At 34.6% G+C, this 27,410-nt stretch overlaps 4 protein-coding genes, 1 long non-coding RNA gene and 1 pseudogene across 6 annotated transcripts; 1 reads left to right on the top strand and 5 right to left on the bottom strand.

Moving 5' to 3' along the window:
* Positions 1-3,050: 3,050 nt before the first annotated feature.
* Positions 3,051-6,712, top strand: THE1 (protein kinase family protein). Its single transcript, XM_088808136.1, has 2 exons — positions 3,051-4,735; positions 4,880-6,712. The coding sequence occupies exons 1-2, from the start codon at positions 3,840-3,842 to the stop codon at positions 6,366-6,368; spliced, it is 2,385 nt and encodes a 794-aa protein (XP_088664262.1). The 5' UTR covers positions 3,051-3,839; the 3' UTR covers positions 6,369-6,712.
* A 1,004-nt stretch (positions 6,713-7,716) lies between these two features.
* Positions 7,717-9,026, bottom strand: LOC18593848 (uncharacterized). Its single transcript, XM_018124221.2, has 2 exons — positions 8,722-9,026; positions 7,717-8,632 (listed from the first exon to the last, which is right to left on the bottom strand). Exons 1-2 carry the CDS (start codon positions 8,957-8,959, stop codon positions 7,842-7,844), a joined length of 1,029 nt encoding a protein of 342 aa, XP_017979710.2. The 5' UTR covers positions 8,960-9,026; the 3' UTR covers positions 7,717-7,841.
* Positions 9,027-9,450: 424 nt separating this feature from the next.
* Positions 9,451-13,318, bottom strand: LOC18593847 (pentatricopeptide repeat-containing protein DOT4, chloroplastic). Its single transcript, XM_018125019.2, has one exon. The coding sequence runs from the start codon at positions 12,457-12,459 to the stop codon at positions 10,285-10,287; it is 2,175 nt and encodes a 724-aa protein (XP_017980508.2). The 5' UTR covers positions 12,460-13,318; the 3' UTR covers positions 9,451-10,284.
* Positions 13,319-14,480: 1,162 nt separating this feature from the next.
* On the bottom strand, positions 14,481-16,255 carry LOC18593846 (uncharacterized). Of its 2 annotated transcripts, none has more exons than XM_088808413.1 (3): positions 16,156-16,255; positions 15,678-15,803; positions 14,481-15,554 (listed from the first exon to the last, which is right to left on the bottom strand). In XM_088808413.1, the coding sequence occupies exons 1-3, from the start codon at positions 16,253-16,255 to the stop codon at positions 14,758-14,760; spliced, it is 1,023 nt and encodes a 340-aa protein (XP_088664539.1). In that variant the 3' UTR covers positions 14,481-14,757. The 2 variants fall into 2 exon arrangements, with proteins under 2 accessions (XP_088664539.1, XP_088664538.1); XM_088808412.1 differs by having other exon boundaries at positions 15,678-15,857; positions 16,033-16,168.
* Positions 16,256-19,156: 2,901 nt separating this feature from the next.
* LOC18593845 (uncharacterized) lies at positions 19,157-20,314 on the bottom strand (annotated as a pseudogene).
* Positions 20,315-23,169: 2,855 nt separating this feature from the next.
* LOC18593844 (uncharacterized) lies at positions 23,170-24,352 on the bottom strand. The gene is made up of 2 exons (XR_001928844.2): positions 24,214-24,352; positions 23,170-23,687 (listed from the first exon to the last, which is right to left on the bottom strand). It is a non-coding gene; the product is annotated as an uncharacterized LOC18593844 (long non-coding RNA).
* Positions 24,353-27,410: the final 3,058 nt, after the last annotated feature.

Here is a 27,410-nt window from a genome sequence, read left to right as displayed (position 1 = left end):
AGCTAGGGGTTAGGTTATCATTTAATTATACAGTGTCATCTCGTAATTATATAAAAAATAAAATTTAAAAATTTTTCAACATAATTTTTTTTAAGAATTATTGACTTTTAAATTTATTAATTAAAGATGTAATAGCATTCAATTCATTGATAATAATATAAAATCTATTTATGGGTCAACAAGAGAAATTCAAGAGATTGTCGACAATAAGAAAAAAAATTTTTTATAGTCGTAGTCAAACTTCTGAGGTCAATGTTATATTTTAGCTGATTTCATGGATATAAGAAGGTTAATTTGTACTCTATATATTTTTGTAAGCTTATTATGTAATCAAGCATATATTAAGTTAATTTATCTTATCTTATCCTAAATTGTATTATAAAATACATCATCGTTGTAATGCAAAGTGTGTCGTTATTCACTAAACTTAAATTTTAATTTAATTATCTTTAATGTCTCTCTTTAATGGCACAAAAAAAAAAGAAAAAAAAAAGAGAAATATATATTAATGAAATATGAGTAAAGAGGATTAATGGTTAAGTTCAAGATTAAGGTTTTTTTTTTTTTTTTATGATTGAGAGAAAGGGAATTCAAATTCTATTTTTTAAACAAGAGGATTATACATCAACTAATAAACTAAATATTTGGATTCAAATTCAAGATTAAGCTCAAACAAAAGAGTTAATGGAGAACAAAGCCAGGAACCTATATTTTTTCAGAAAGCATAGAGAGTAGGAAATGGATGAAGTGTCACGGCCACAACCACAGCCATAGACATGCATCTTATGTTAGGTGTTTTTCAATCTCTTTACAAAAGAAGAGGAGCGTGAAATTAATTATTTTTTTTCATTTTAGTGTAATTTGATATTAACTTAAATTAGTACAATCATTAAAAATCTTTATCAATTAACTAAATTAATCGATATATTAATTCTTAATATCTCATTAGGTGGGCAATTTGTCCTCAAAATTTTCAACCCATCTTGCATTTAATTTTTAATACACAATTCCTTTAAAATTAAAATTTTTAATAAATGGTAAAAAATCATAGCTCGCAACAAACTATATACTCAAAATTCAATTTAAAAATTTTAAATTCGATTCATAAAAATTTACAAAAAAATTGATTATTTAATCATAAATTAAAAACATATTAAATAATGTATTATTCACGTAGAGACAAACCAAAAGTGGTGACAAGAAGTGACAGTCGTGATCTTTTTATTTTTAATTTTTTTTATTATTATATGCATACAATTTGAGATATATAAATTAATGATCTTATATGATTACCCTTTAGACATCTTTCATATAATATCTTAAATCGATCACTGTATTCACATACATAAATAATTTTTTTATAATATAAAAAAATAATTGTTTTCTTAGTATCTTTGATGAGATATGGTTTGATAAATGTCAAAATATGCATCATCGTCATGTGGAATACACCAAAATTCCGTTATATCAAGTTTGGACATAAATCTTCAAGATTGCACTTTTCCACAGCCTAATTACATCTCTTACGTAAAACAAAGTCCAAAATTGCTGCTGTGAAAACTAAATTATTTTCCCATTTTGCTCGAGAAAATTGACTTTGTGAATAAGTAAATGGTTTCGACTTATATAATATTATAAATAAAGATTTTTTTATTTAATAAGTAAATTTTTTTAATTGAAAGCGTGTGTCCGTGACACTTAAGCTCGTAAAAAAGTTAGGACAACGAAATAATTGAAAATTGTGGCAAATGAATTTTTTATTAGAAAAAAATAAAATTAATTACCAAATCTTAGAATTAAGAAAAAAGGAAATAATTTAAAAAGGAAAGTGATAGGGACGTTTGTGATCGTGGCCATGTGAGCCAATGCGGCGGATTTTAGTAAAGTTTTAAACATAAACGGACCCTTTGGACGTCAACTTTAACGGTCGTTATGTCCAGATTCTTTGCACTAGGTTTGGTAAACGGCGTTAAGGTTTTGTTAGATTGCTCTTGTCTTTTTCTTTCAATTTTTCTCATTTAAAAAATTTGTTATGTTCAATTATATGAAGTTTTAAATAAAAAATAAAAAATAACATTCCCAATTTTTTGATAAAAAAATAGTAGTCTTATAACACTTTCATGCACAGAAAAAATTTGATTAAAATTCACGAGAAATTGACTCGTAAATATCGTTAGGGTTGTTTTTGATTTATTTCTCTTTTGATAAATTCGAAGGTTTGAACTTTTTTTTAATTATTTTTTAACAAGCTTAGATTATAAAAAAAACTTGATTAAATGAGGATGATACTTGTAGAAGTTATAAAGGAAGAAATTTCTTGATCAATTCAATTTTTATAGATTATTTTGAATATGAAATGACTAGAATGATTTTGATTTTGGGTATTTGGTTATGACTCGAGAAGGAATTGATTTAACACAAAAAAGAACTTTACAAATTGGGATCTTGATGAGGAATTAATTAAGTGAAATAGAACAAGAATATGTTGAAGATTATTATAAAAAATAAAAAAAAATAAAAATTTTAAATAAAAAATTTTGTGTATTATAATTTATTTTTTTTAAAAATAATTTTACGTCACATATTTTAATTTGAAAGTGTGAATATATGTTTTTATAAGTAATTTGATAGAATTTAAATGTTTATGTATATATTTAAACAAATAAATAATTATTTTTAATTATTAATTTTCCAAAATTATTTTTTAAAAAAAATATAAATGCTTTTGGGTTTTTTTCTCTCTCAGTAACATGTAATCAAGAGTAATGTATTTCCCCGCCCTTAACGCCGTTAGAGAGACAAGAAATTAAGTTGAACGCTCCCAACGGTCCCTACAAGTTCTCTTATCGAAAGACCGTTAATTTTTACGGCCGTCAACTCTGTCCCCTCCAAAGCCGCGTAAAAGTGGGTCCCTTTCGATCGTTTGGTCCCAGCACATCAACCATTCCCTTCTAACCAATTTAATTATTAAATTTTTTATTTAATTTTCCCATTTTATTGAGATCCCAAAAATGTTTTTTATGTTAAAAAAATACAATAAAGCTTGACTTGCAGGACTTTCATGGAGCTTTCTGTTATTAAATTCGAAAGCTTATGGAAAAGCTACTAAGAGCTCATAAAATTCAAAGCTTTTTTCATTGTACTGACAAGAAGGAAGAGAGATAAACAGCTGGTTTTTTGTGGGAAGTGATACATTCCCAGGCTGCTTCAGATACTTTGACAATATAGAAAAAGAAAATTTTTTTTCTACTAAACTGGTGGGGTCCTCTTAGTTTTCTCTGTAAATGACAGCCTAATCAACAGCCTGGAAAAGTTGGGTTTATATGCAGAAGCAGCTGCTACACTTTTTGAAAAGAAAGGGTTCTTTTTTTTCTCGGTGACAATCATGTTATCTCAACTTGGCTTTTGTCTTTGAACCCCAAAGGAGTTGAACTCAAAACCCGTTACAGGGAATAGCTGGTTGTTTCCCACATTGGCTGCATTTGGGAGGTAAGGGTATTGATAAAGTTTTGATCTTTGAAGTAAAGATTATGAAATTTTTGCATTGTGTTGTAATGTTTAAGGTTGTAGATGGGTAAGCATTGGGGTGAATTAGATCTGAGTTTTGGAAAGATATGAATTTGGGGGGTTGAGTTACTGGGATTTTGAAGGAGTTCCTTGAGGTTTATATATATATATATATATATATATTTTTTTTTTTTTTGGAGTTTTGTGGGATTTTGGGGTTTCTGTAGATCTTAGTTTTCAGGGCTTAAGGCATTGTTTTGATGCTTTTTTGTTAATGGTTTGTTAAGTTGCGATTATTGTTAGGCATTTTTGAGTTATTGAAAAAGTGGAAGATGAAAGTAGGGAATTTTGTGGCGTTGGTTTTAGCTGTTGTTTTGTTTGAGTTTTTGGGTTGTAGAACACAGGCTTCGTTCACTCCTGCTGATAACTACTTGATTGTTTGTGGTTCTTCACAAAATGTCACATTCCAAGGTAGAACTTTTGTTCCTGATTCGGGCCATTCCTCTCTTTCTTTGACGAGTGGAAGTTCTTTTGTTGCTAGTTCTAATTCTAGTGTTCCATCTTCAATATATCAATCGGCTCGCATTTTTTCTGGCATTGCTTCTTACAAGTTTAATATCAAGCAAGAAGGTCGGCATTGGGTCCGGCTCTATTTTTATCCTCTTCCAAAATCAGGCCAGAACTTGACCTCCGCTCCAATAACAGTTGTCACTGATGGTTTTGTGCTATTGAATAACTTCACTTTCAAGAACTATAATGGTTCTTTCTTGTTCAAGGAGTATGCAATCAATGTGACTTCTGATACCTTGACCCTTACCTTCATTTCTTCAAACAATTCAGTTTCATTTGTTAATGCAATCGAAGTTGTCTCCATCCCAGATGCAATCCTTCCTGACCAGGCATTAGCTCTGAATCCTTCTACTCCTTTTAGTGGTCTTTCAGAATTTGCCATGGAAACTGTTTATAGGTTGAGCATGGGTGGGCCGCTAATCACTGCCCAGAATGATACCCTTGGAAGAACATGGGAGAATGATGTGAAATATCTCCATGTAAACAGTTCTGCTCTGAATGTTTCTGTCAATCCCGGTTCTATCAAATATACGACTTCGGTTACACCAGAGACAGCACCAAATTGGGTCTATGCCACTGCTGAAGCCATGGGAGATGCAAATGTACCCAGCATGAACTTCAATGTAACTTGGGTCTTCCCTGTTGATCCAAACTTCAGGTATTTTGTACGGGTACATTTTTGTGATATCTTGAGTCAGTCTCTCAACACGTTGGTTTTCAATCTGTACATAAATGATGATATTGCTGTTGCAAGTCTTGACCTCTCGACGTTGACTGGTGGCCTAAACGTACCTTATTATAGGGACTTTATCTCCAATTCTTCAGCAGAGTCCGATACTTTGACTGTTAGTATTGGTCCAGATACAGTTGCAGACATCACTAATGCAACAATGAATGGATTGGAGATTATGAAAATCAGCAATGATGCTGGAAGCCTGGATGGGCTTTCTTCTGTGAAGAATCTCCTTCCTAAATCCTCCTCAAAGAAGAACAACATAGGGATAATAATTGGCTGTGTCGTTGGAGCTACAGCTGCAGTGGCATTAATTGGATTCTGCTATTGTTGCCTGGCATCACGCAAGTCAAAAACTACTCATCAAGGACATCCATGGTTGCCTTTACCCTTGTATGGAAACTCTCAGACAATGACCAAAATGTCCACAACATCACAGAAGAGTGGAACAGCAAGCTGCATTTCACTGGCTTCTTCCAATCTCGGCCGGTTCTTCTCCTTCCAAGAAATCCTTGATGCTACCAACAAATTTGATGAGAGCCTACTTCTTGGAGTTGGTGGTTTTGGAAGGGTCTACAAGGGAACACTTGAAGATGGAACTAAAGTTGCTGTTAAAAGAGGTAACCCCAGATCTGAGCAAGGTCTTGCGGAGTTCCGCACTGAAATTGAAATGTTATCGAAACTTCGCCACCGCCACCTTGTCTCTCTTATTGGGTACTGTGATGAAAGATCAGAAATGGTTCTTGTTTATGAATATATGGCTAATGGACCCCTTAGAAGTCATCTTTATGGAACAAATCTCCCACCTCTATCATGGAAGCAACGACTAGAGATATGCATTGGGGCAGCTAGAGGACTTCATTATCTCCACACCGGTGCAGCCCAAAGCATTATTCACCGAGATGTGAAGACAACAAATATTCTTTTGGATGAGAATTTTGTAGCCAAAGTAGCAGATTTCGGTCTCTCAAAAACTGGTCCAGCTTTAGATCAGACACATGTGAGTACTGCTGTTAAGGGTAGCTTTGGTTACCTTGATCCTGAATATTTCAGAAGGCAGCAACTCACAGAGAAGTCAGATGTGTATTCATTTGGGGTGGTTCTGATGGAAGTTCTCTGCACTAGGCCAGCTTTAAATCCTGTTCTCCCAAGAGAACAAGTTAATATTGCAGAATGGGCAATGAGCTGGCAGAAGAAAGGTATGTTGGATCAAATCATGGATTCTAATCTGCTGGGGAAAGTGAATCCAGCTTCTCTTAAGAAATATGGAGAGACAGCCGAGAAGTGCCTGGCTGAGCACGGCATTGACAGGCCATCAATGGGAGACGTTTTATGGAACCTCGAATATGCTCTTCAGCTGGAGGAGACCTCATCAGCACTAATGGAACCTGATGATAACAGCACCAACCATATCCCAGCCATTCAGTTGACACCACTTGAGCAATTTGATAACAGTGTGAGCATGATTGATGGGGGGAATTCTGGCACTGATGATGATGCTGAAGATGCTGCTACAAGTGCAGTATTTTCACAACTAGTAAACCCTCGTGGACGATAGATGACAAGTGGTCCTGCCCTTGCTGTGATCTTAAGCCACTGGACATCATTCTGAAGATTCAGTTCTCCTTCCCTGATAAATACTTGGGAACATCCCAAGAGATGGAATGAAGGTTTTTCTTCTTATCACATTGTTCTGTTTTTTTTTTCCTCAAAATTTTCATTCATAATATATTTAGTTTGTAATATAGGAGAGTGATGGCTACCAATCAGTCCATCAGAAAGATTGCATGTACCGTACTATAAAATTCCATTATTGTTGATCTAATTCATCTGGGTTCCAGATGCCCCATGTTATTATTACACAGTTACCAGATAAGGAATATGTTATTTGTCTTCTGTTCACTGGATGAGTTCATTCTAATAAGGCATCACTTACTGGTTTTAGCTGCTGAACTGACTAGCAACGTTGGAATTCCGTTACCTTTCATTTTGATCTCAAGTTATGGTTAGCTCCTGGATTATTTCTTGCTCTGACAAGCTCTGGAATACATTGGCATCTTCCTTACTAGTCGAGTAAATGTAGGAAAATGAAAAGCTATGCTCACATCTGGTTATTAACCATAAAAAAGAAATAATGCTAATTATTTCCCAAAATAAACAATTGAATAAATTTTTTTTGATAAGCCTCATATTTGGCAACAAAATAATTACCTTTTAACGACGTAAAGCCATTATAAAAAGCATCGATTCAAACCCAGAAATTTGATTACCAAAAAAATAAAAATAAATTACTGGATGATTTTGTTGATGTTTCTCAACTTGAAATATTTTTCTGTAATTATTTTAGTTTTTTCAGTTGTGATTTACATGGACTGAGATTGACAGAGACCTCGGAGATAAAAATCAACCTCGACAACACAACTTGAAAAAAATCAAAGAAACTAGAATGATTTGAGATTTTTATGACTTATACTTGGCAAGGGTGTTTAACATGACAAGACAACGTAATGTTAAGTAAGGAGTAAGCTAAGAAATGGCATATGCACTGGTGGTATGCTCTTACGTTTAAAAGGTAAAATAATTCCGGTTAAGTAGCTTAAAATCGAATTAATTGACTAAAGTTGATTAATCCATTAAATCAATTAATGGTAACATCGACCGATTCAGTTAATATTTATCCAAAAATTTGGTCAACTAATGAAATTTTATTACTAATTTAACCGAATTAATTGAATGCTCACCTCTATTTCGTCTTCAAATATTTGCCGTTACATGAGTATGAATTTTCATTTTACTTCTCTCTCTCTTTTATGAGATAAAGAGAAATTATATTGTAAAGTTAACCTGTTTGATGAACCGCAAAATCTTGATTTACCAAGGGAAAGAAACAAAATAAACAGAAAGACACTTGAAATTTTATCATTTCAGAGAGGAAAACACAATCAACATATTCTTATACTGCATGCCAATCTTTCATTTATTTCTTAAGAACAGGAAGTAATTTATTCTGTGAGTATCGGAAAGTCCATTTTTATCTCCTACAAACTATTCCACTTCCACTAGAGGCTCCACTGGTGCAGTCTAGGGTGCCAAAGTCCATCAGCAATGAATCTGTTTGGTCCAGAACTCCGGCTGGGGAGAATATACAGGACCTGCATTCTGCAGAGAGAAGTGATGAGGTCCTGTAATTGTCTTCCCCTCCCACTACTGGCATGGCCACTCCTGGCTTTGCAGGGTTCACGAAGTCTGGCTGGTAAGTCCTACCAAGCACTCCTTCAACTTTTGAAGATAAGCCATAGAATTTGAATTGCACCTCCAAGTGAGCAAAAGCATTATTAGAGGGTATTTGGTACTTATGGATCCTATCATCTTCCTCGGTTACTGGCACCACATTGACTGAAATCTCAGCAATCTCTGGTAGAGTGACTAAGACACTATTCTTTTCAGATGTTCTCTCTACTTTAAGGTCACTTTCTGGGGATTGCCATGAAGATAGATGGCCATCTGCTATGACAATATCCTTCCCATTGTAAGAGAACTTCAGATGGTCAAATTCCTCATCCCAAGTTGCTGTATGTTTGGCCTCAAGAGAGAAGGTTTGAGTACCAAAGAGGACACCAAGTGCTTGGATCCATGTATAGTCCCTGGTTCTGCCTGCTGGCCTCAGGCCAATGAACCTGGCATTGATTTGGAGGTTGAGATCTGATACCAAGCTGAAATGTTCATTGCTCTTCCCATGGAAGTAGAACACAATGCCATCTCCGCCAATGAATCTCGGGTCCAAGCATGCTGCTCCAGGGGCATTGCAGTTGGGTTTCCGATCTATAATCACAAAATAAAATCTTGTAAGAACTTATAAATCCTCATTAAATATAAGTTTATCATGAAAATTAATGGTTTGTAGTTCTAACTTTTGCATTCAGCCTGGCAAATGGGGGAATCACAATTAAAATAACAAACTTTGGCTCCGGGGTTTGATGGCCTTGTTGAAGGGCATTGAGCTGGGCATCTCATAGTCCTGCGAAAGCATCTACTCCTGGGTGAAAAGCAGGTCGTCGTCACTGGACGATTCTGTGCATCAATCTTCACCAGGGCTAATATCAATAGCAACAGAATGATCGAGTAGGAATTGTTGCAAAAGGCCTTCATCTTCTGCTTCAATGGCCTAAGCTCCAAAAAAAGAAGGCCTTAGACCCAACTTCAGAGGCACATTCTTGTGATCTGTTATACTCTCTTTATAGAAATTGACAAGTTGGAATAATTTTGTATTCTTCTACCATTATAAGTAACCTTGTTAGAATCTTATTCTAGAATTTAGCTCAATTTTGAAGCAGGAACATGATCTAGCCTGGACTGTTGACAGGGTTAATTACTAAAATCTTGGTCAATGCTTTGGGACTCGTAATTATGATTTAAAATTTGGCAGTTGACAATCTCCTATTTTGCTTTGAGATGGCTTCGTTTTTGGTTTAAGTGATAGCAAAAAGCTTTTGGTCAGGCTAAGCACCTTTGGCATGGCGTTGATGCCTTTCTAAAGTTCATTGCTGGGCTTTTCAGCAAGTTAAAACCCTATATGGGCAAATTTCAAACATGACAAAATAACACAAAAAATGAAAAATCAGTAGGGTATATTTCACATATTGACATCAAATGACTATAACTGCGCCTTCCCTACATAGTCAATGCAGAGGAAACCAATAGTTCACCTCTGGAAGGAGGAAAGAGAACAATTCAGGCCTGTAACTCCCAGAATCTGAGAGTGACAAATCTGAATCATCCCCAAAATTCTGTACAAAAGATAAAAGTTCCCTGGGCTCCCTATTCACTGCCCATTTCTCTCAATATCAACAAACGCTATTAACATGACCTGTGCATAAAACAAACACCTACAGGATTCCCACGTCCTATGCCCAGACCATCAAGACTCGAAAGAAAAAAAAAAAAAACCAGGACTCAATCCTAGTCTCTGTACATACAAAACATAGCAAAAATAACAGCTTCCACAAGTAACAAAAGCCACTTTTATCCAGCAAGAGTCCATCGAAACCCAAGACGCCCTGTTCTCTTTTGCATCACTATCAGATACACACAAACCAGAAACATAATCACTGGAAAAGTCTCTCTCACAATTGTCCAGGTCAAACCGCTTAACCATCACAGATTTGAGTCCATCAAAATCATACACAAAAAGCACATACCAGGCATCAATCCAGCACTTCGATAAGGTCTTGAGTGCGCCGAACCCCTGCTTTTGCGAGTCGATCAGCTAGATGATTATTCTCTCTAAACGTGTGCTTGACCTCCCAGTTTATGACATCCTTCTTAAGCCTCTAGACATGGAGAATCCATTTCCTCAGCCTCCATGGACCTTCAGATGGCAGCTTCACCCACTTAACGGTGTTACTTGCATCGCTTTCAATAATCAAGGAATGGGTTGAACACCATTTTGAAGCGATGAATAAAATGAAAGCCTATCACCAGAAATCCTTGCACGAACAGGAGCCAGACCGAAAATGGTGGAAGCGTTGACCATCTCTTACAATAAGATGCCTGCCTGTAACCTTGGAGGTAAACTTCAAAAACGAGTGACAATCAACACATGTTTGAAGGCTCTTTATGATTGTAAGAGTGGTTCCCAGGTCAGTACTGATTATTCCCCACGCAACAGCCAATCTTTCACTATGAACCTTCAGAGCCTCCTCTTTTTCTTCATTTTCCAAGTCATGCATCACCATGTCTATTTCAGCAAAATACCCAGCTTCCTTAAGTTTAATATTAAGCTCATCCAACTTTTTGTAGATGTCAGCAGACCGATTATGTGATCTATCTCCAGCAACAAAAACATGAATATAGCCATTGATCTCAATCTGGCTCCAACCAGGTTCTTTAACCAATCCTCTATTCCTTAACATGCTTCTTGTTATAGCTGCTTCCTTCCACTTGCCTCCAGATGTATATAAATTAGCCATCAAAACATAATTACTGGTGTTTCCAGGATTTAACTCTAACAACTTCCTGGCTATATATTCTCCAAGATCAACATTGCGATATTTCCTGCACGCACTAAGCAATGGAGCCCAAACTTGAGCTTGTACTTGCACGGGAATTTCTTGGATGGTTTTCAGGGCCAAGTCAAAGTGACCAGCTCTACCAAGAAGATCGACCAAGCAAGTATAATGCTCTATACTAGGTTCTATTCCATAAACCCTTTTCATGTCTTTGAAATACTTCAATCCATCCTCCACCAACCCTGAATGACTGCAAGCCAGTAATATGCTTGTGAAAACAACATGATCTAAGCTGAAGGATTCAGTTATTTGCATCTGATGAAATAGGTTCAGAGCCTCATTTCCCATGCCATGAATTGCATAACCATTTATCATGGAACTCCAAACAGCTAAGTCTTTATGTAAAACTTCCACAAATACTTCTTCTGCCTTCTCCACTATCCCACATTTGCAGTACATGTGAATCAATGAGGTCTGGACCTGCCGATTTGATGCCAACCCATTTATTTTCACATAATGTTCTATCTCCTTCCCCAAACTTGGAGATCCCAAATCAGCACAGGCAGAGAGTATGGTGGCAAAGGTTGCTTCATGTGGTTTGAGCCCGGTTCTCAATAACCTCTTGAATAAATCCAATGCTTCAGCAGGGTAACCAAACTGAGTATATGCTGCAATCATGGATGTCCACAAGAAAATACATTTCTCATCTACCATTTCAAATACTCTTTGAGCAGAGCCAATGTCACCGCATTTTGCATACATGTTAAGAACCAAGTTATGCATCAGATCTTCACCATCATATCCACATTTCAGAACTAATGAATGAATTGATGATGCTAATGGCAAATTCCCTGCTTGTACACAACCTGAAATGATCTTAATGAACAGCACCATATCCTGACTAACACCTTCCACTTTTCTCATTCTATTAAAGAGACTGAATGCTTCCCCAACATTTCCAACATTTACATAGCCGCCAATTATAGTAGTCCATGAAAGGATCGATCTTTCATCCATAGTATCAAAAACAGAACGAGCTCCATTGATAAAACCAAATTTAACGTACATATTCATCAGTGAATTCGCTAAAGGAATCTCACATTGTAGCAATCCGAGTTTAAATATGCAACAGTGCATTGATAAGCCTAGTTGAAGATTGGCGCAAGCAGCCACGACACTAATAAAAGTGGAAGCACTTAGTTCAAAACCAAGAACCCACATTTCTTTCAACAGCTTTATTGCTTCCATTACACGGAAACCACGACAATAAGCAGAAATCATAGTGTTCCAAGAAATAACATTTCTTGAAAGCATTTCGTCGAACACATTGCGAGCAGAGACTAAACATGAGCATTTGGAGTACATGTCGAGAAGAGATGTTTGTACGAAGATGTCGTGTACGAAGCCAAGTTCGAGCACGTGGGCGTGGAGCATCGTGCCGTCACGAAGAGAAGTGAGGGCTGCGCATGCCTTGAAGAGTAATGGGAAAGTAAAGCTGTTTCCATGAACATTAGAGTTGTGTAACATTGAAGAGTAGATTTTGAGGGTGTCCGCGAAGTGACCATTGTTTATTGAGTTTCTGATCCTTAGGTTGACAAGATAAATATTGAGTACGTGAGACGAAACAACTTTGACCGCCATGTTCTCTTCCAATCAATTTGAGCATGGAAGTAAGCCTTTTGTAAGCAAGTTGCCCTCCAAATCCGAGTAGCTGTCTTTACTCAAGGCAAGTTGATTAGCCCTTGTCTCCATCCTTTATACTAATTAAACTTATAATAACCCTTTGCAACACTTTTACCGGAAAACCAATTTTCAGTCACTGGAAAAACATGGAGGATTCCGGTGGAGGATGTTGTAGATGTTGCTGCAGCTTCATCTTCACTCTTTATAGAACCTACCTTAAACTCTTAATAACCCTTTCCAAGTATGATATACTTGGAACGTGACAGTTTATGATTTTTCAAACAAAAGTTATGTCATAGGTAACGTTTTTGATGCCAGGGTTTTACCATGGTCACCAAAAAGAAGGCTAAAAGAGCCTGGTCAAGGGATAGTTAGCACGACGGTGGCTTTGCGAGTGGTTTCGGAGAATGGGACGGTGGTTTTCAGGGTGGGTTTAGCGAACGGAAGTGAAGTTTAAGACCATGTTTTGGTATACAAAGAAGCATAAGATTATATGGTACACCAAAGATGGGAAATCTGTGAAGTTTCTAAGTTTGCTTAAGAAGAAATAATTTGATGTGAAAAGATTCTTGGTACCTTTGCATGGTTGCTGAGAGTCTAATATTGTAGTTTACCAGGCCGCCTTGATCAATGTTAACTTTAACATGTTTAAAGCCTTGATGGGAATAATGAATCTGCAGGAAAATTCTTACTATCTGCTTTCTTTTTTAGCTTCTCCAATTCATTTGTTTCTTTAAGAAATGCTGCTGCTGTAGAAATTATTCACTGCTTTGGATCAATTAGGCAGGGCAAGACTAGGATTTAGTAATAACTCTTGTTATTAAAGATACCATAACAAATTCAGAAGTACTCCATGTAAGGACCATGTCTATGCTTTGATGAGAGGTTTATTATGACTGTCCCAAGAAGGCTCTGTGCAGAGTCTATTTTCAAGTTATGGAGTCTTAAATTTACCCATGATAAAAAAAAAAAAGTAGCTAATGTTGTCAAATTTCTGGTTTGTTCAGAACAAGATGTCAAGATCTGAGATATAAAGTATATACTAATAATAACTATTTACAGGGAATTTTCATGTATCATATAGTCTGAATGTGTTGAATTTTATTAATGAAAACATAATTATCTAAACAATCACCAAGGTAAAAGTAGTCATGCTGCAGCTAAATACAAAACTCTTTACTCATATCTACAAAATTATATATGATTGATTCTATCTTCGGCCAATGGTTTTTGTTGAAATTTTTAAGATAAGTATTCAATTTAAAATCAATTGATGATAAGTGAAAAGACGATTATTATATTTAAGCTTTTAAAATATTCTTAACTGATGTGAGATTGAGAGTTTTATTTTTATCATCACTACTTCAATAATCCCCTCACATGTAATAACAACGGACTTAAGGCACGTATTTTGAAAGAATTCATAAGAAAACCAATCAAATAGGGCAACTTGCTCTAATATCATGTTAAATTTTTTAAAATAAATATTCAATTTAAAATCGATTGAGGATAATTGGAGAGACCCTTATTATAAAAGTTTTCAAGATATCCTAATTTAATTGATATGGGATTAAGATTTCTTTTATCATCATCTTAATAGTTTCGCAAGTAATAAGGTGAATTCCCCTGTAGTTTTATTAGCAAATACTACGCTCCACCATACTTCAAAAAAATTAGTTTATTATGTGAAGGTAATTGTTCCACAACATTTCCATTCTTGATCATAATGAGGATGGCAATGGTATATTTTACTAATTATATTTGTTCAGTTGTTGGGAGTTACTTTATGAATGATGATTTTTTATAAATATCTTAAGCTTTAATTTCTATTTCTTCTTGGTGGCAAATTTGGTTGCAATTGACTCTGCAAAGGCTTGAATTGAAGATAATATGTTGGGAGTTCAATGGCTTTTCTTTAGCATGGCGAGTTCAATCTTGCTCGATCTATCTACTGTCTTGAACTGGAAATTCAAGAACACTTCTTGCTTCAATAAGAATCATAATTAATGATAAATTAATACTAACCGACAACCAACAATCAATTGCCTTTTGGAGTAACCAGGCATTCAACTAGATGTTCCAGCTGAGCACCTGGCTCCCATGCAGCCACAAAACATAATGACATATAATGAACAAATAGGTATACTAACACATGCATAAATCAGCAGGTTCAAAGGATGACAACATATATTCATTTGGCAGAAGCTTTAGCTTCTGTTATTCACTGTTCGGATCAACGGATCAGTATTCTACCCCTCATTTCTTGCAAATGATTCCATATCCGGCAGAGGCACCACGGGTGCAGTCTAGAAAATCATATTCTTTCACCGAAGGGGTCTCTTTGGTTGAGGTTGAATTACTTTCCGGTGAGAACAAACAAGATAAGCAGTCTGCAGAGAGAAGTGAAGTTGTCCTATACTTATCTTCACCGCCCACGACAGGCATTGCCACACCAGGCTTGGCAGGGTTCTCAAAATCAGGCCTGTAAGTCTTGCCAAGCACCCCATCAACCACGGGGGACAGGGCAAAGAACCTGAACTGCACCTCCAAGTGAGCAAAGCAGTCATCAGCGGGTAATGTATAGTTGTGGATTCTGTCGTCTTCCTTGGTTACTGGCACTACATTGACCATAATCTCTGCAGTATCCTTCAATGTGATAATGACAGTGTTCTTGTCTGCTACTCTCTCAAGTTTCACATCTTTTTGAGGAGAGTACCAAAGGGAGAGAGCACCTTCTGGAACAACTAAATCCTCTCCATTGTAACTGAACTTTAGATGGTCTACTTCGCTTTTCCAGGTTGCAGCCTTGGTGGCTTCAAGAGAAAATTTCTGAGAGTTGAAAAGGATTCCAAGTGCTTGAATCCAAGTAAAGTCTCTGGCTCGGTCAGCAGGGCGGTGGCCAATGAAGCGACCATTAATCTGGAGACTACTGTCAGAGACCAAGCTGAAATGCTCGTTGCTCTTTCCGTGGAAGTAGAAGACAATGCCATCGCCACCAATGAAGCGAGGATCATGGCATGCTGAGCCAGGACCATCACAGTTTGGCTTGGGATCTAAAATCATGAAATAGAAAAAAAAAAAGAAACATTTACCTCATTATACCTTTAGCATTCACAGCATTCTACTTTTAGTTCTTTTGAGAAACTTCAAAATCAAAAGGAAGCTGGTGATCTTACGCCTGCACTGGGGCTTGCAGACGGGTGAATCACAGTTAACGTAGCAAACTTTGGCTTTCTTGTTCGAGAATTTAACGCTCGGGCATTCATTAGGGCATTCCATAAGCTTTCCCTGGCATCGGCTTGCTGGGTGACAGCGGAAATATTCTGGTTTTGCTGGTAATGGCATACCTTTCACATCTGAAACAAAGTAGTAGAACGATTGCTAGAATGATAATCATAGAGCTTCTTCTTTGATCTCCATATTTGACATTAGCAGAAAGAAACCAAGGGATTCTTTAATTGTATATAGGTATAGAAGCATGAACATGTTTCTGAGAAACTTTAAAATAGAAAATGATGCAGGTGATCTTACGCTTGCAGTGGGGCTTGCAACTATTTGAATTACAGTCAACAGTGCAAACTTTAGCCTTTGTGTTCATGGAGTTTGCACTCGGGCAGTTTTTAGGGCATTCCATACGCTTTCCATAGCATCGGCTTGCTTTAGGGCATTTGAAGTCATCTGCTTTTGCTTGTATCACACCTGAAACAAAGATCAGTAGAACGATGAAACTATATCTGCTTCTTAACATCTTCATGGTTCAATGTTAGCAGAAAGAAACAAGGTTTATTTTCTGAATAATGCAAGAACTCTAGGTTTCCTTCTGCAGTCTTTATAGCACTCTAAAGGCAAAGTTCCCTTTGAATGCCAGTCTTCTTTCTGTTTATTTAATTGCTTTTATACTTGTGATGATTTGTCTAAAGAATCTCTCCCTAAATGTGAGGCATGAACATGGTGAGACTAGAAGTACTTGTCATTCTTTAAATTGACTGGGACGACTTACTTATTATAATCAATGCCATTAAGTTGTAAAATGTTCTCTGCTTCAAAAAGATGGAAGGAACCCCAACATTTTGCTAGATCTTGGAGCCCTAGAAAGTAGTGGCAGCCTTTAAACTAAATAGTTTATTTTTCAACTGGCTGCCAACTTGTCCGAGGAATGCTTTAGCCTTAAGCCCTTTAACTCATGGCCGACCATTGACATTGCTAAGAGGGCAAAAGGGGAGTGTTACTTTGATGATAAAACTTTCCCAAGTCACTTTTCTTCTGAAAAAAGTTTCATATACATTTTTAATTGTATCCTCAATGAGAATTAGCTCTTGATACAGGGCTTGAATAGCTAAGTCAAATTACTTTCATATACAGGTTCTGATTCTTTACCTTAACTTTACCAAATAAAGGTGCATCCATGTTTTCTTTATTGAAAAATTTGATTTTTCCCATCAGATACTTAAGGATTCAGTTATATATATAACCTGTCCTGGGTGTGTATTGCATATGTGTTATCTTAATCTTTTATTGCTTCCATCGTTTTCTTTTTGCTTAGTTTGCTTCCACTAAGTATCTTGTTGCAGCTTGCTTGGTGGAGGATATACTCGTCTTTTCTTTGTTTCTGTTAGGCATTGAACATAACTTTGAATAAGATAATGCATATAAATTTTTGAATATGTTTGAGCTGACGGCTCTCAACTATGGTTCTGTTGAAGAGAAAACATGGTCCATAATCAAAGTTCATTTTCTTTATAGCAGGTTTTCTGATGAAAATTTAGGCACTAAACTTCAGGTTTATCAGCAATGATATATCAAAAGAAAAAAAAAATAAATGTTTGAGCATCTTTGCATTGAATTGTGTTGAATGTGATAGTAGGCCATATGAACCCTAGATTTTTTTCTTTCTATTCATAAAAAAACAAAATTCCAATTAACTGCAATGGAGAACAAGAATGTTGCATAACCAGAAGTAAAGGAAAGCAAAATTGCTGTCAAGATGACAGCATTCTCAAAAATCATTTGTGGAAACAATTATTCTTTCTAGATTCTGACCAGGCACTTGTACAGATCTTACTCTGAAACCAAAAGGTTTTGCATCTCATGTGACAGGGAAACTTTAGCAAAATCTGCCACGAATTTAACAAATCTGGTAAAAGCATTGCATTTGGTAAAACACTGGCTTCCTACGCCTATTTTACATGTGATACCCCATTGCTCATCGTTTGAATTAAGATCTATATAAGAGATTAAATCAATCTTTACTAGTAACTTGAATTATTTTTTAAAGTCATGTAATTTAGGTTTGAAAAGTTATTAAGCCAATGGTACGTGGATTCAGGTCGTTACAATTAGTATCAGAGTATGTGCTATTCTGGTATAGATTTCTATATTGCGCTAGTAAGATCTTAGTCCTTTGAGATCTTGATTATGATTGTGATATGTGACCTTAACAAGGATATTAAAAATTTGAATAAGTGGGATTGTTATACTCATCTCAACATGATTCTTTAAACTTATATAAAAATTATGTGGTTTGCATTAGGACCTCATAGTTACACTACAATTTCTCAAAGAATTTAGTAGAAAGGTAATCTCCAAATTTCGTAACCAAAGGAAGTTACAGAAACAAACCAAGGATCTATATGGATTCTTTAAATATATATATATATATATATAATACTAATTATTTTATGAGCAGATTGTTTTTATCTGGCTAGTTTTTGTTTCTTTGCGAATTGCGAAGGCCCAAAGTTACTCATTGAAATCAGATAGATTGATAGAAGCTTCAATTATGAATGTTTTATGGCTCAATATGGAAGAAAGTTTGTGCTTCCATGTATGGGATGAAGCATCTAGTAGGAGTACTGGTAATATAGAAGGAGCAAGCAACTGAGTACTTCACCAGTCTTAATAGGTACATTTTTTTTCGCTTTTCATTTTACAGGGAAAGCCCCGGCACCCTTTAGCTTTTGTGTCTTGCGTGTTGGGTCGATGGGTTTGTATAGTCTGGAATCTTGCTAAGCTCATAGGGTTCTTCAGGAAAATTTAGTGTGATTTTGTACTGGTATACCCCTTGAGTCATTTGTTTGGGGCATAGTCTTGCAAAATCGATTGTAATGAGGTGAACTGTCGTTCCCTTGACTGATAAACACAAACTGAATCATAATCAATCAATGACAATTGATCAGCATCAACATTGGTTAAAGGAACAAATATATAACCAGTCAATGCAGGCATATAACATACTGAACTTACATAAAAGAAAATATAATAGCACAATACATAATAGCACTAGAAGGATGACAATATTCATTTATTGACAGGAGATATGACATAAAAGTAAGAAGAAAATGATAAAACAATGGTGATGACTATATGTCGAGAGGAAGAAAGAAAACAGAGCAGCTGATAAAGATGAAGAAGTTCTTTCATTAGTCAGCAAGTTCAAAATATATACAGGCATCATTTCGTTAACACTTGTTTACAATAAGGACAAGTGTTATTAACTTTAGCATGCACAAAGACACCTCAAGTCAACTGATATAATTCACCTAATGACCAGTACAACAAAGCAAAGTACATAGTAAAGCAAAAGATTGCATAAATGCATGCTTTATCTCTAACAAGATATAGCTTTAGCTTTTATTTCACCGATCAAGTCTAGCACTCATTTCTTGCAAACAATTCCATATCCTGCTGAAGCCCCACGGGTGCAATCAAGAGTGAGATACTCAGTCACAGATGTTGTCTTTTGGTTTGAACCACTTTCAGGTGAGAACAAACAAGTTGAGCAGTCTGCAGAGAGAAGTGAGGTTGTCCTGTAGTTGTCTTCGCCACCCACAACAGGCATTGCCACACCAGGCTTGGCCGGGTTTTCGAAATCAGGCCTGTAAGTCCTGCCAAGCACTCCATCAACTTCAGGAGAAAGGGCAAGAACCTAAACTGAACTTCCAAGTGAGCAAAGCAGTCATCCGAAGGTACTTTGTAGTTGCGAATTCTGTCATCTTCTTTCGTCACTGGAACTACATTCACCATAATCTCTGCACTATCCTTCAAAGTTACAATGACACTGTTCTTGTTTGCTACTCTCTCAACTTTCACATCTTTCTCTGAGGAGTACCAACTGGAGAGAGCACCTTCTGGAACAACTAAATCCTCACCATTGTAACTGAATTTTAGATGGTCGACTTCACTGTTCCATGTTGCAGCCTTAGTGGCCTCAAGGAAGAAGGAGTGAGAGTTAAATAGAATTCCTAGTGCTTGAATCCAAGCGAAGTCCCTGGTTCGGCCAGCAAGGCGATGGCCGATGAAGCGGCCATTAATTTGAAGACTGCTGTCGGAGACCAAGCTGAAATGCTCATTGCTCTTTCCATGGAAGTAAAAGACAATGCCATCTCCACCGATAAAGCGAGGATCATAGCATGCTGATCCAGGACCATTACAGTTTGGTTTGCGATCTAAAACCACGAGAAAAAACAAAATTAATTGATGTCATTGTAACTTTAACATTCATATGTTTTACAATAAAATAACATGTTTTGTGATCCTACTTCTAGTTTCTGAGACACTTCAAAATGAACAGGAAGCAGGCGATCTTACGTTTGCAATAGGACTTGCAGACGGGTGAATCACAGTTAACACGGTAAACTTTAGCTTTCTGGTTGCCATAGCTAGTGCTAGGGCATTCATAAGGGCATTCTATGTACCTTCCATAGCATCGGCTTGCGGGATTTCTGCAGCGGACAGAATCTGCTTTTGATTGTACCACACCTGAAACAAAGACAAGCAGAATGATAAAAACAAAGCTCCTTCTAATGATCTCCATTCTTAAGTTATCAGAATCCAAATGATGCAAGAACTCCAGGTTTTGTGGTCTTCTTTATAGAATTCTAATGGCTATGTTTCCTTCTATTTTGTGTCGTCTTTTTATTTGTTTAATTATTTTCATACTTGCAATGTTATCTAATCTGTCACTAGGATTTGAAGCATGAACATGGTTAAGGTAAAAACATTTTGAGTACTTAGCATTGGGACTAGATATACATGTCATTATTTTATATAGAATAGGACTTAAATATGATAGTCAATGCATTTAATCTGCGAACTTTGCTATGCTTGAAGGATTCAAGGAACTCCATTCTTGTACCAACTTTATCTGCAACAAGCAAGGGTGGCTCAATAAGTTCAAAAGTTTGAAACGAAATATTCAAATGAAGTTTTCTTTAATGAAATTAATTTTTTTAAAAATTTTTATTTTTTTAATTTTTTGAGATGTAAAATTTTTAATTAAACTTTTATAATCAAGTTCTTCTAATATTTCTTTTTCAATTGATAATATAACTAATCCATTTAATCTTTCTTGAAACATTGTTGATCTTAAAGAAGATTTTATTAATTTTAGTTTTCAAAAACTTCTTTCTCTTGAAGCAACACTTACTAAAATTGTTAACATTATTCTAAAAGCAATATATGCATTTGAAAAAAAATTGAGTCTTCTTATATGATTAACTATGTCAATTGGATTGTTTTCTTCATGTATAATTTCTTTTAAAATTTTTAACTCTGAAAATAAATTTAAACCATCAATATCAGAATAGTTGTTATATTTTAAGGAACATTCAAGATTAAGGGAATATTCTTTTAAATGAGGTTCACAGCTTTATGAAGATAATAAAAGAACAAACTTGTTGTGTATTTTTTGGAAAAAAAATTGAAGTTAGAGGAAGAAAAAGCATATGAGAAAGGAAGATTTTAAAAGTAGATATTATACATTGAAAAAAAAATTAGTTTTGTATATAAGAAAAAAATAACTGTTAAAAATCATTAAATGCATTGATTAGAAATAAGAGAAATAAGTGAGAAAAAAATAACTGTTGGAGATAATTAAATATATATGACTATTAGTTTATTAGAAATAAGATAATATAGTTAAGAATTAATAACATTCTAGAAATAACGAAGTAATAGAAAATTGAGATTTATTATACACATAATTAAAAAAAATAATTTTATTAATTATTTTTTATTTTTATATTTTTTAAATTTTATATATTTTTAATATAATTAATTATATTATAATTATTATAAAATTATAAATCTTTATTAAAATTGAGACCTCTCCAAAGTAGGGACTTAAAGCCTTTACTTGAGTGGCCTCACCCAAGGGCCGGCCCTGGCAACAAGAACTATTTGACAGCAGATTGCTCAGCCAGGAAACTGGAGACTTGATATATTAACAGTCCTGAAAGAAGGGGAGTTGTTTTGGCTTTTTGTTAATTACTTGCAATGGCAAAATCATCAGATGGGTTGCTTTGCCCTTAAGGCTTGAACTTAGGGCTGACATGTAGCCTCTGTATATCAATAATGAAAGGACAAAAACTGTTACTTTGAGGATAAAACTCTAGTATGCCCCTTTACTTTCTTCTGAAAAAGTATGATGTCTCTTTAATTTAAGCTCAGGGAATTCAGCTTCATACAACAAAAGACAAATACTTGCAAATGCACTGCATATTCTTCAATCTTCATTTGTTAATTTTACTACCAGAAATGGGTGCAGATATTCTCAATTGAAAGTCAAAATGGAATACTTAAAGATATTGTTGGGTCCGAGCCAACCAGGGCCGGCTTCAAAAGTTTTAAGCTTCAAATTTTCATAAGTTTCCTAATGTTATAATAATAATATAATTAATTATATAAAAAATATATAAAATTAAAATAATTAATAAAATATTTATTTATTCTCCCATACTTAATAAATATTTATTTATTTTCACTTTTTTCATCTATATTAATTCTCAATTATATATCTCATTTTTCATTAAAAATATATATAAATCAAGATGATTAATAAGATGATATATTCTCTTACTCTCTCAATTATTTACCTAATAAATATCAATTTTTTATCATTTTTCAATTTTTACCATACTATTAATTCTGAACTATCTCCCTTTTCCTCAATCTACTAAAGTTAATATATATTTAATGATCTCTAACAATTATTTTGTATAAACACCTCATTTTTTTTAATTTTAATAAAAAAAACCTCCTTATTTCTAAGTTATTGAAACCAACTTTTTCCATATAACCTTTCTTGTATTGCAGATTTGTTACCCCTACTATTTTTTTCATTTACCTAGTTAACTTTCTTGGTGGTGGGTAGATAGATATCGAAAGATAATACACAAGAATGAGCATTTTTTTTTCTTCCTTTAAAGGGATTTAATGTTCTCATTTTGCTCTCACAAATTGAAGAAACTTTGGGATCATCTTAGTTTTTGACTTGTTGATCTGAATGCAGCATTGAATTTGGAGTATGTTGACCTGACTGGCCTCAAGTATATGGTATTTTCAAAGAGAAAACACAGTCTCTGTAATCAAATCAGAAGGGCTTTTCCAATGAAAATGTTAAGATTTCTTAGTAATAGATTATCAAAAGAAAATAAATCTATTTGGAAACTCATGCTGCAAAAAACTTGCAAAGCTGATAAAAGCATTGCATTTGCCAAGGGAAAAAATAAAAGTGGATTCCTTGGGATAATCTCTATTCTTTCACTGATCAAGTCTCCTTTCTATTGCTCATCGTGCAAATGTAGAGCTTTAGAGCTTTTAAGAGAGAGATATGGTTACTGTAAGTAACCTCTGTTTTGATGCCCGAGAACAGGGATGAACAGAGGAGAATAAAACAAGGCAACAACAACATTCCCTTTTCTTTTTTTTTTTTCATTCATTACAAACTATATTTACAGATAACATTAGTTGAACCTGTAATTTAAGTGATAAACCAGTTGGATGTGCTAGCGGCCGTAACTCATGAAGGTCAACTCTTCACGAATTTTCTTAATACAGAAAGGAAAGGGAGGATGATCCTTCCAGGACAAGACCATCATGGGCTCGTCATGAGCTCTTTACAACTATTTATTGCACATATAACACTTTATACATATCGTAAACAAAGTATACTAGTAGTAGTCTTCAAGACACAAATCAAGGCCGCTGCAACTTCATGATCTGGTTGGCAACTTATTATTAGCTTTATATAATTTATTCTCGTTATAAGTTTGCCAATAGATCTCCATGGCTTTCACCCCATATTTAAGGTGTAGGAGGAGGGTTAATTGGACCACCTCCGCCAGGAGGCTTAAATTGATCAGGCGGATGCCTTGGTGGTTTATGCATGGTATCAATGGGTTGTCCTCCTGCAAAACATACAGACATATATCTTGTTGTTAAAATCATCTATATACAAAATAAAATTATTGAGGTAATACTTAAATAAACTCTTAAATTATTTAAAAAAAATTCAATAAAATTTTATTTTTTCATTAAGTTTAATAAGGGATATCTTTATTTTAGGTTAAATAAAATTTTATTTTATGATTAATGATTGATTAATTATCATTAATCAAAATATCTTTTATCATTTTATATTTATATAACACTGATATGATATTGACATGAAGAGTAAAAAATATCTTAACGAATCACATGACACTGGTATAACAAAAAATTTTAATTGAATATAATAAAAGTATAAAAATTTATTTAAATTTTTTTGAATACTTTAGAGACTTTTTTAGATATTATGTGAAAATTATTTGATTGATACTCACAAATACAACCTTATTGAACAAAAACAAAATTGAAGTTTAAATAAGTTCACATTTAATATGTAAAACTTGTCTAAAAAATTGGATACAATTAAAAAAATCTAGTTGCCCTTACCCTGCAGCTTCCTAGCCATGGTGGAAGTGGCAATAAAGGGAGTGGAAGCCAAGAGAATGCATACTATGAGAAACAATGCTTTCATTTTGGATCAATTACTAGGAAAGTTGAGTTAAGCCTCTCCTCCCTCAACTGCTATTTATAGGCCAATTCGACTGTGTTCTCACAAACTTTTCAAAGGTTGATGTCATTATTATTAAATTATTGGGGGTGACAAAAGGGACCCACCCCGGAAATTTTCAGGATTTCTGGGACCCATCAGTTTCTGGGACTAATTTTCATGAATTATTGCTGTTGTCTCTTTCATTATATAGTCTCCCATTTACATGCAAGACAGCCTGGATGACAATTTTTTTTTTTTGAAAATTGAATTTATTAATCTTACAGTTGATGTGCCGTAGTAAGTCTGTGGGGTTATCGGCTCTAGATTCCCAACAGCATAGTAAATTAGCTTAGGTAAAAAGACTTGTAGGTCAGTCAATAAATCTGTTACAAATTTTTAAAAATAAATTATTATTAATTTTATCATAAAACCATCGTAATTTTATCATTATAAACTATTATCTGTGACAAAAAAATAATGACAGAAAAGTTTTCGTCACAATTGTCCGATTTTCTAATAGTGCTGCATTAAATTTTTTTAAAAAAGATAAATAAATAATAATTTTAATTTATATCAATTTATAATTCCAAAGACTTTGAATTACTATTTAATTTTTCTCAATGCATGGAAGCTAGAAACACATTGAACCCAAGTCCACAAATGCTACAAACACACATGTATATATTTAAGAACAAATTTATTGATCAAGATGTAACTAGAAATATGAAAATACCCTCCAACAACATGGACCAGAATTTTACAAGGTAAATAAACTATAATCATAGTTTGCATCAATTTCTAATTTCCAAAGACTTTCGCTATTATTTACTATAAATGAAAGATATATAGAAACATGGACCGACCCCAAGTCCAAAGTGCAGTCAGAGGTCGCATTAACTAGCACACGTTTGTTTTTCTTTGACTGTTAATTGAAACGAAGCCAGTGAAAGGGAAAGAAGGTAATGAGGTTGTGGAGTCCAATGACTAGTGATTTCTCTTTGGAAAGAAAGTGATGCCCTCAGTGCATCTCCTTCACAGGAAGTGCAGGGCTTTGCTATATCTATATGTAATTAGTATATCCTTTTCAAAAAAAAAAAAAAAAACAAGTGCAATTATTTATTAAATTTTGAAAAAAATGTTTGTTTGATAACAAATGTAAAAGTAAGGATGCACTCGAGTATTTGATTTATTAATTGATATATGATCTTTTATTTAAAGAGTAAGATTCAAATTTATCTAAAGAGTAGGGTTCAAATTTTCATTCTCTCAATTATAAAAAAAAAAATGTAAGGGCTAGGGCGTGAGCGATTCAGCTGGGTTTGATTGGTTGCTTAATTTATGGTTAGTTAATTAACCTGGTGCAATAACGATTTCTCAAAGGGAGGCTTTGGTGTGTAGATGCTGCAGCTCATGACAAAGTCATTGAAGATGCAGGATTTGGGGGTGGCTCTTAGGGACCTTGGTGCTTCTTTGAGGGTTGATCATATTTACATTCCTTTGCATACTGAATTGGAAGCTCTTCCTTTCGGCTTGGAGATTGGAGTTAGGCTAAAACAAATAATTTTGTGCGAATTGTTGTGAAAAGTGATTACTTGCGAGTAGAGCTGTTCATAAATCGAATCAGGTATAGTTGATATTTTTAAAAAATGAGAGAATTCCGGTAACTGTTTAAATCAATTTAAATTAAATTTATTATTTAATTTTTATATTAATGTAATAATATATTTCGAGCTCAAGTCTACAGAGCTTGTCCAAGGCGCGGCCTGAGTCGGACGAGGCTAGCAGTCTTCTTGCTGCCCGATCCACGAAAAGTCTTCCTGCAAACTATTATGTATTGAAGAAAAAGAACAGGACATGTGTTGGTGGAATTTTGGGAATGGTAGATATTAAAGTTATGTATTCTACTTTTATTTCTGTCTGTAATCCTTTAGCATTGTCGTAATCAAAAATGATTTGATTGAAGTCTTTGAAAGTTGAAAACTCTCTCCTGAGGTTCGCTGTTTCACACTCTTTTCTTCTCTCTGCTGCTGGATTGTTGTTCCATTTGGCTGTTTTGACAAGCTATGCTTCTGCTATATGGCCTTGTGTTTTTGTTTGAGGCCCATCTGCAAGCATTTTCTTGCTTCCTCTTTTTTGCTAGCTCGTGTTGCTGAGCTCTGTTTGTAAAGGATGTCCTCTTGGTTTTCTTGGGTTGTCAGGAGATGATTTGTCTGTAACAATCTACTAGGTGTGTGATCTCTGTTGGTTTGTTCTTGTGGGTCGTCTATATTGATCCCTTACAACCTGATCAGGTTGATTTTGAGCTTGTATATTCTCTATCTTGCTGCTGCTACATTTTGCAGTTCTTGCCTTATGGGGCATCTTTTGTAAAGCAAGTTACTAATGAAATTATCTTTCAAAAAAATTGAATTTTTCAACAGTATTTAACAGGAACGAGTGTACGTGTTACCTCCACCTACTTTAATCTTTCTGTAAAGTTACAAGCCTTAGTGAGCCTTATCTGATAACTATCTTATGATAAAAATTGAAATGGAATATATTAAGAGCAAAATTGACAAAAGGGATAGCTCTGTTGACGAAATTTCTTTGACAATGACTGCACTTTTACCACCAATTTTCCACACAAGAGATAAATTCTTCATGTTGTCTCTTTCATTAATGCATTGTCTCACATGGAAAAAGATTTAGAGAGACTTAAAAGTGTGAAGAAAAAGCAGCACACCTTTTTTGTTTTCTTAGAAGGTGAATAAACAATAATTATTTCTGCCCTTCTGGCTAGAGCTAATCCTGCCAACTGATATAAAGATTCAATACCTTACTCCTGACATTGTGCATTTTTTTTGTCTAGTATATGATTTATACAGTGGAGAATAGTTAAGAAATTTGCATTATGCCAATAGAAGCCAGGTAGAAGTCTTTTTTCACAAACCAGGTATATTATTTAAGAAAAAAAATCTTTAGCAATATTTTGATTGACATGATGATTTAGTACTAACAAAATCATTTTTAAAAAAAATTTGACATTATGATCCCATTAAATAATCAGATGATTGATTATACAAGTTTAAACTATCCCTCGCTTTTTATTGGATAC

Source organism: Theobroma cacao, chromosome 7, assembly GCF_053813885.1.
Source record: "Theobroma cacao isolate CCN51 chromosome 7, ASM5381388v1, whole genome shotgun sequence".
NCBI classification, from domain to species: Eukaryota; Viridiplantae; Streptophyta; class Magnoliopsida; order Malvales; family Malvaceae; genus Theobroma; species Theobroma cacao.
Note: the sequence above shows the minus strand (reverse complement) of the source record. Positions and strands in the feature narration are given on the sequence as shown.

What these genes read in the sequence shown, in the direction of transcription:
- THE1 (XM_088808136.1), top strand. Translation starts at nt 3,840, where the DNA reads ATGAAAGTAGGGAATTTTGTGGCGTTGGTTTTAGCTGTTGTTTTGTTT. An exon ending in CCTGTTGATCCAAACTTCAG is followed by an intron (nt 4,736 to 4,879) that starts GTATTTTGTACG and finishes ACCTTATTATAG; the next exon opens with GGACTTTATCTCCAATTCTT.
- LOC18593846 (XM_088808412.1), bottom strand. Translation starts at nt 16,135, where the DNA reads ATGGAATGCCCTAAAAACTGCCCGAGTGCAAACTCCATGAACACAAAG. An exon ending in TTGCAAGCCCCACTGCAAGC is followed by an intron (nt 15,858 to 16,032) that starts GTAAGATCACCT and finishes ACTTTGTTTCAG; the next exon opens with ATGTGAAAGGTATGCCATTA. An exon ending in CTGCAAGCCCCAGTGCAGGC is followed by an intron (nt 15,555 to 15,677) that starts GTAAGATCACCA and finishes TCATGATTTTAG; the next exon opens with ATCCCAAGCCAAACTGTGAT.
- LOC18593847 (XM_018125019.2), bottom strand. Translation starts at nt 12,459, where the DNA reads ATGGCGGTCAAAGTTGTTTCGTCTCACGTACTCAATATTTATCTTGTC.
- LOC18593848 (XM_018124221.2), bottom strand. Translation starts at nt 8,959, where the DNA reads ATGAAGGCCTTTTGCAACAATTCCTACTCGATCATTCTGTTGCTATTG. An exon ending in TTGCCAGGCTGAATGCAAAA is followed by an intron (nt 8,633 to 8,721) that starts GTTAGAACTACA and finishes TTGTGATTATAG; the next exon opens with ATCGGAAACCCAACTGCAAT.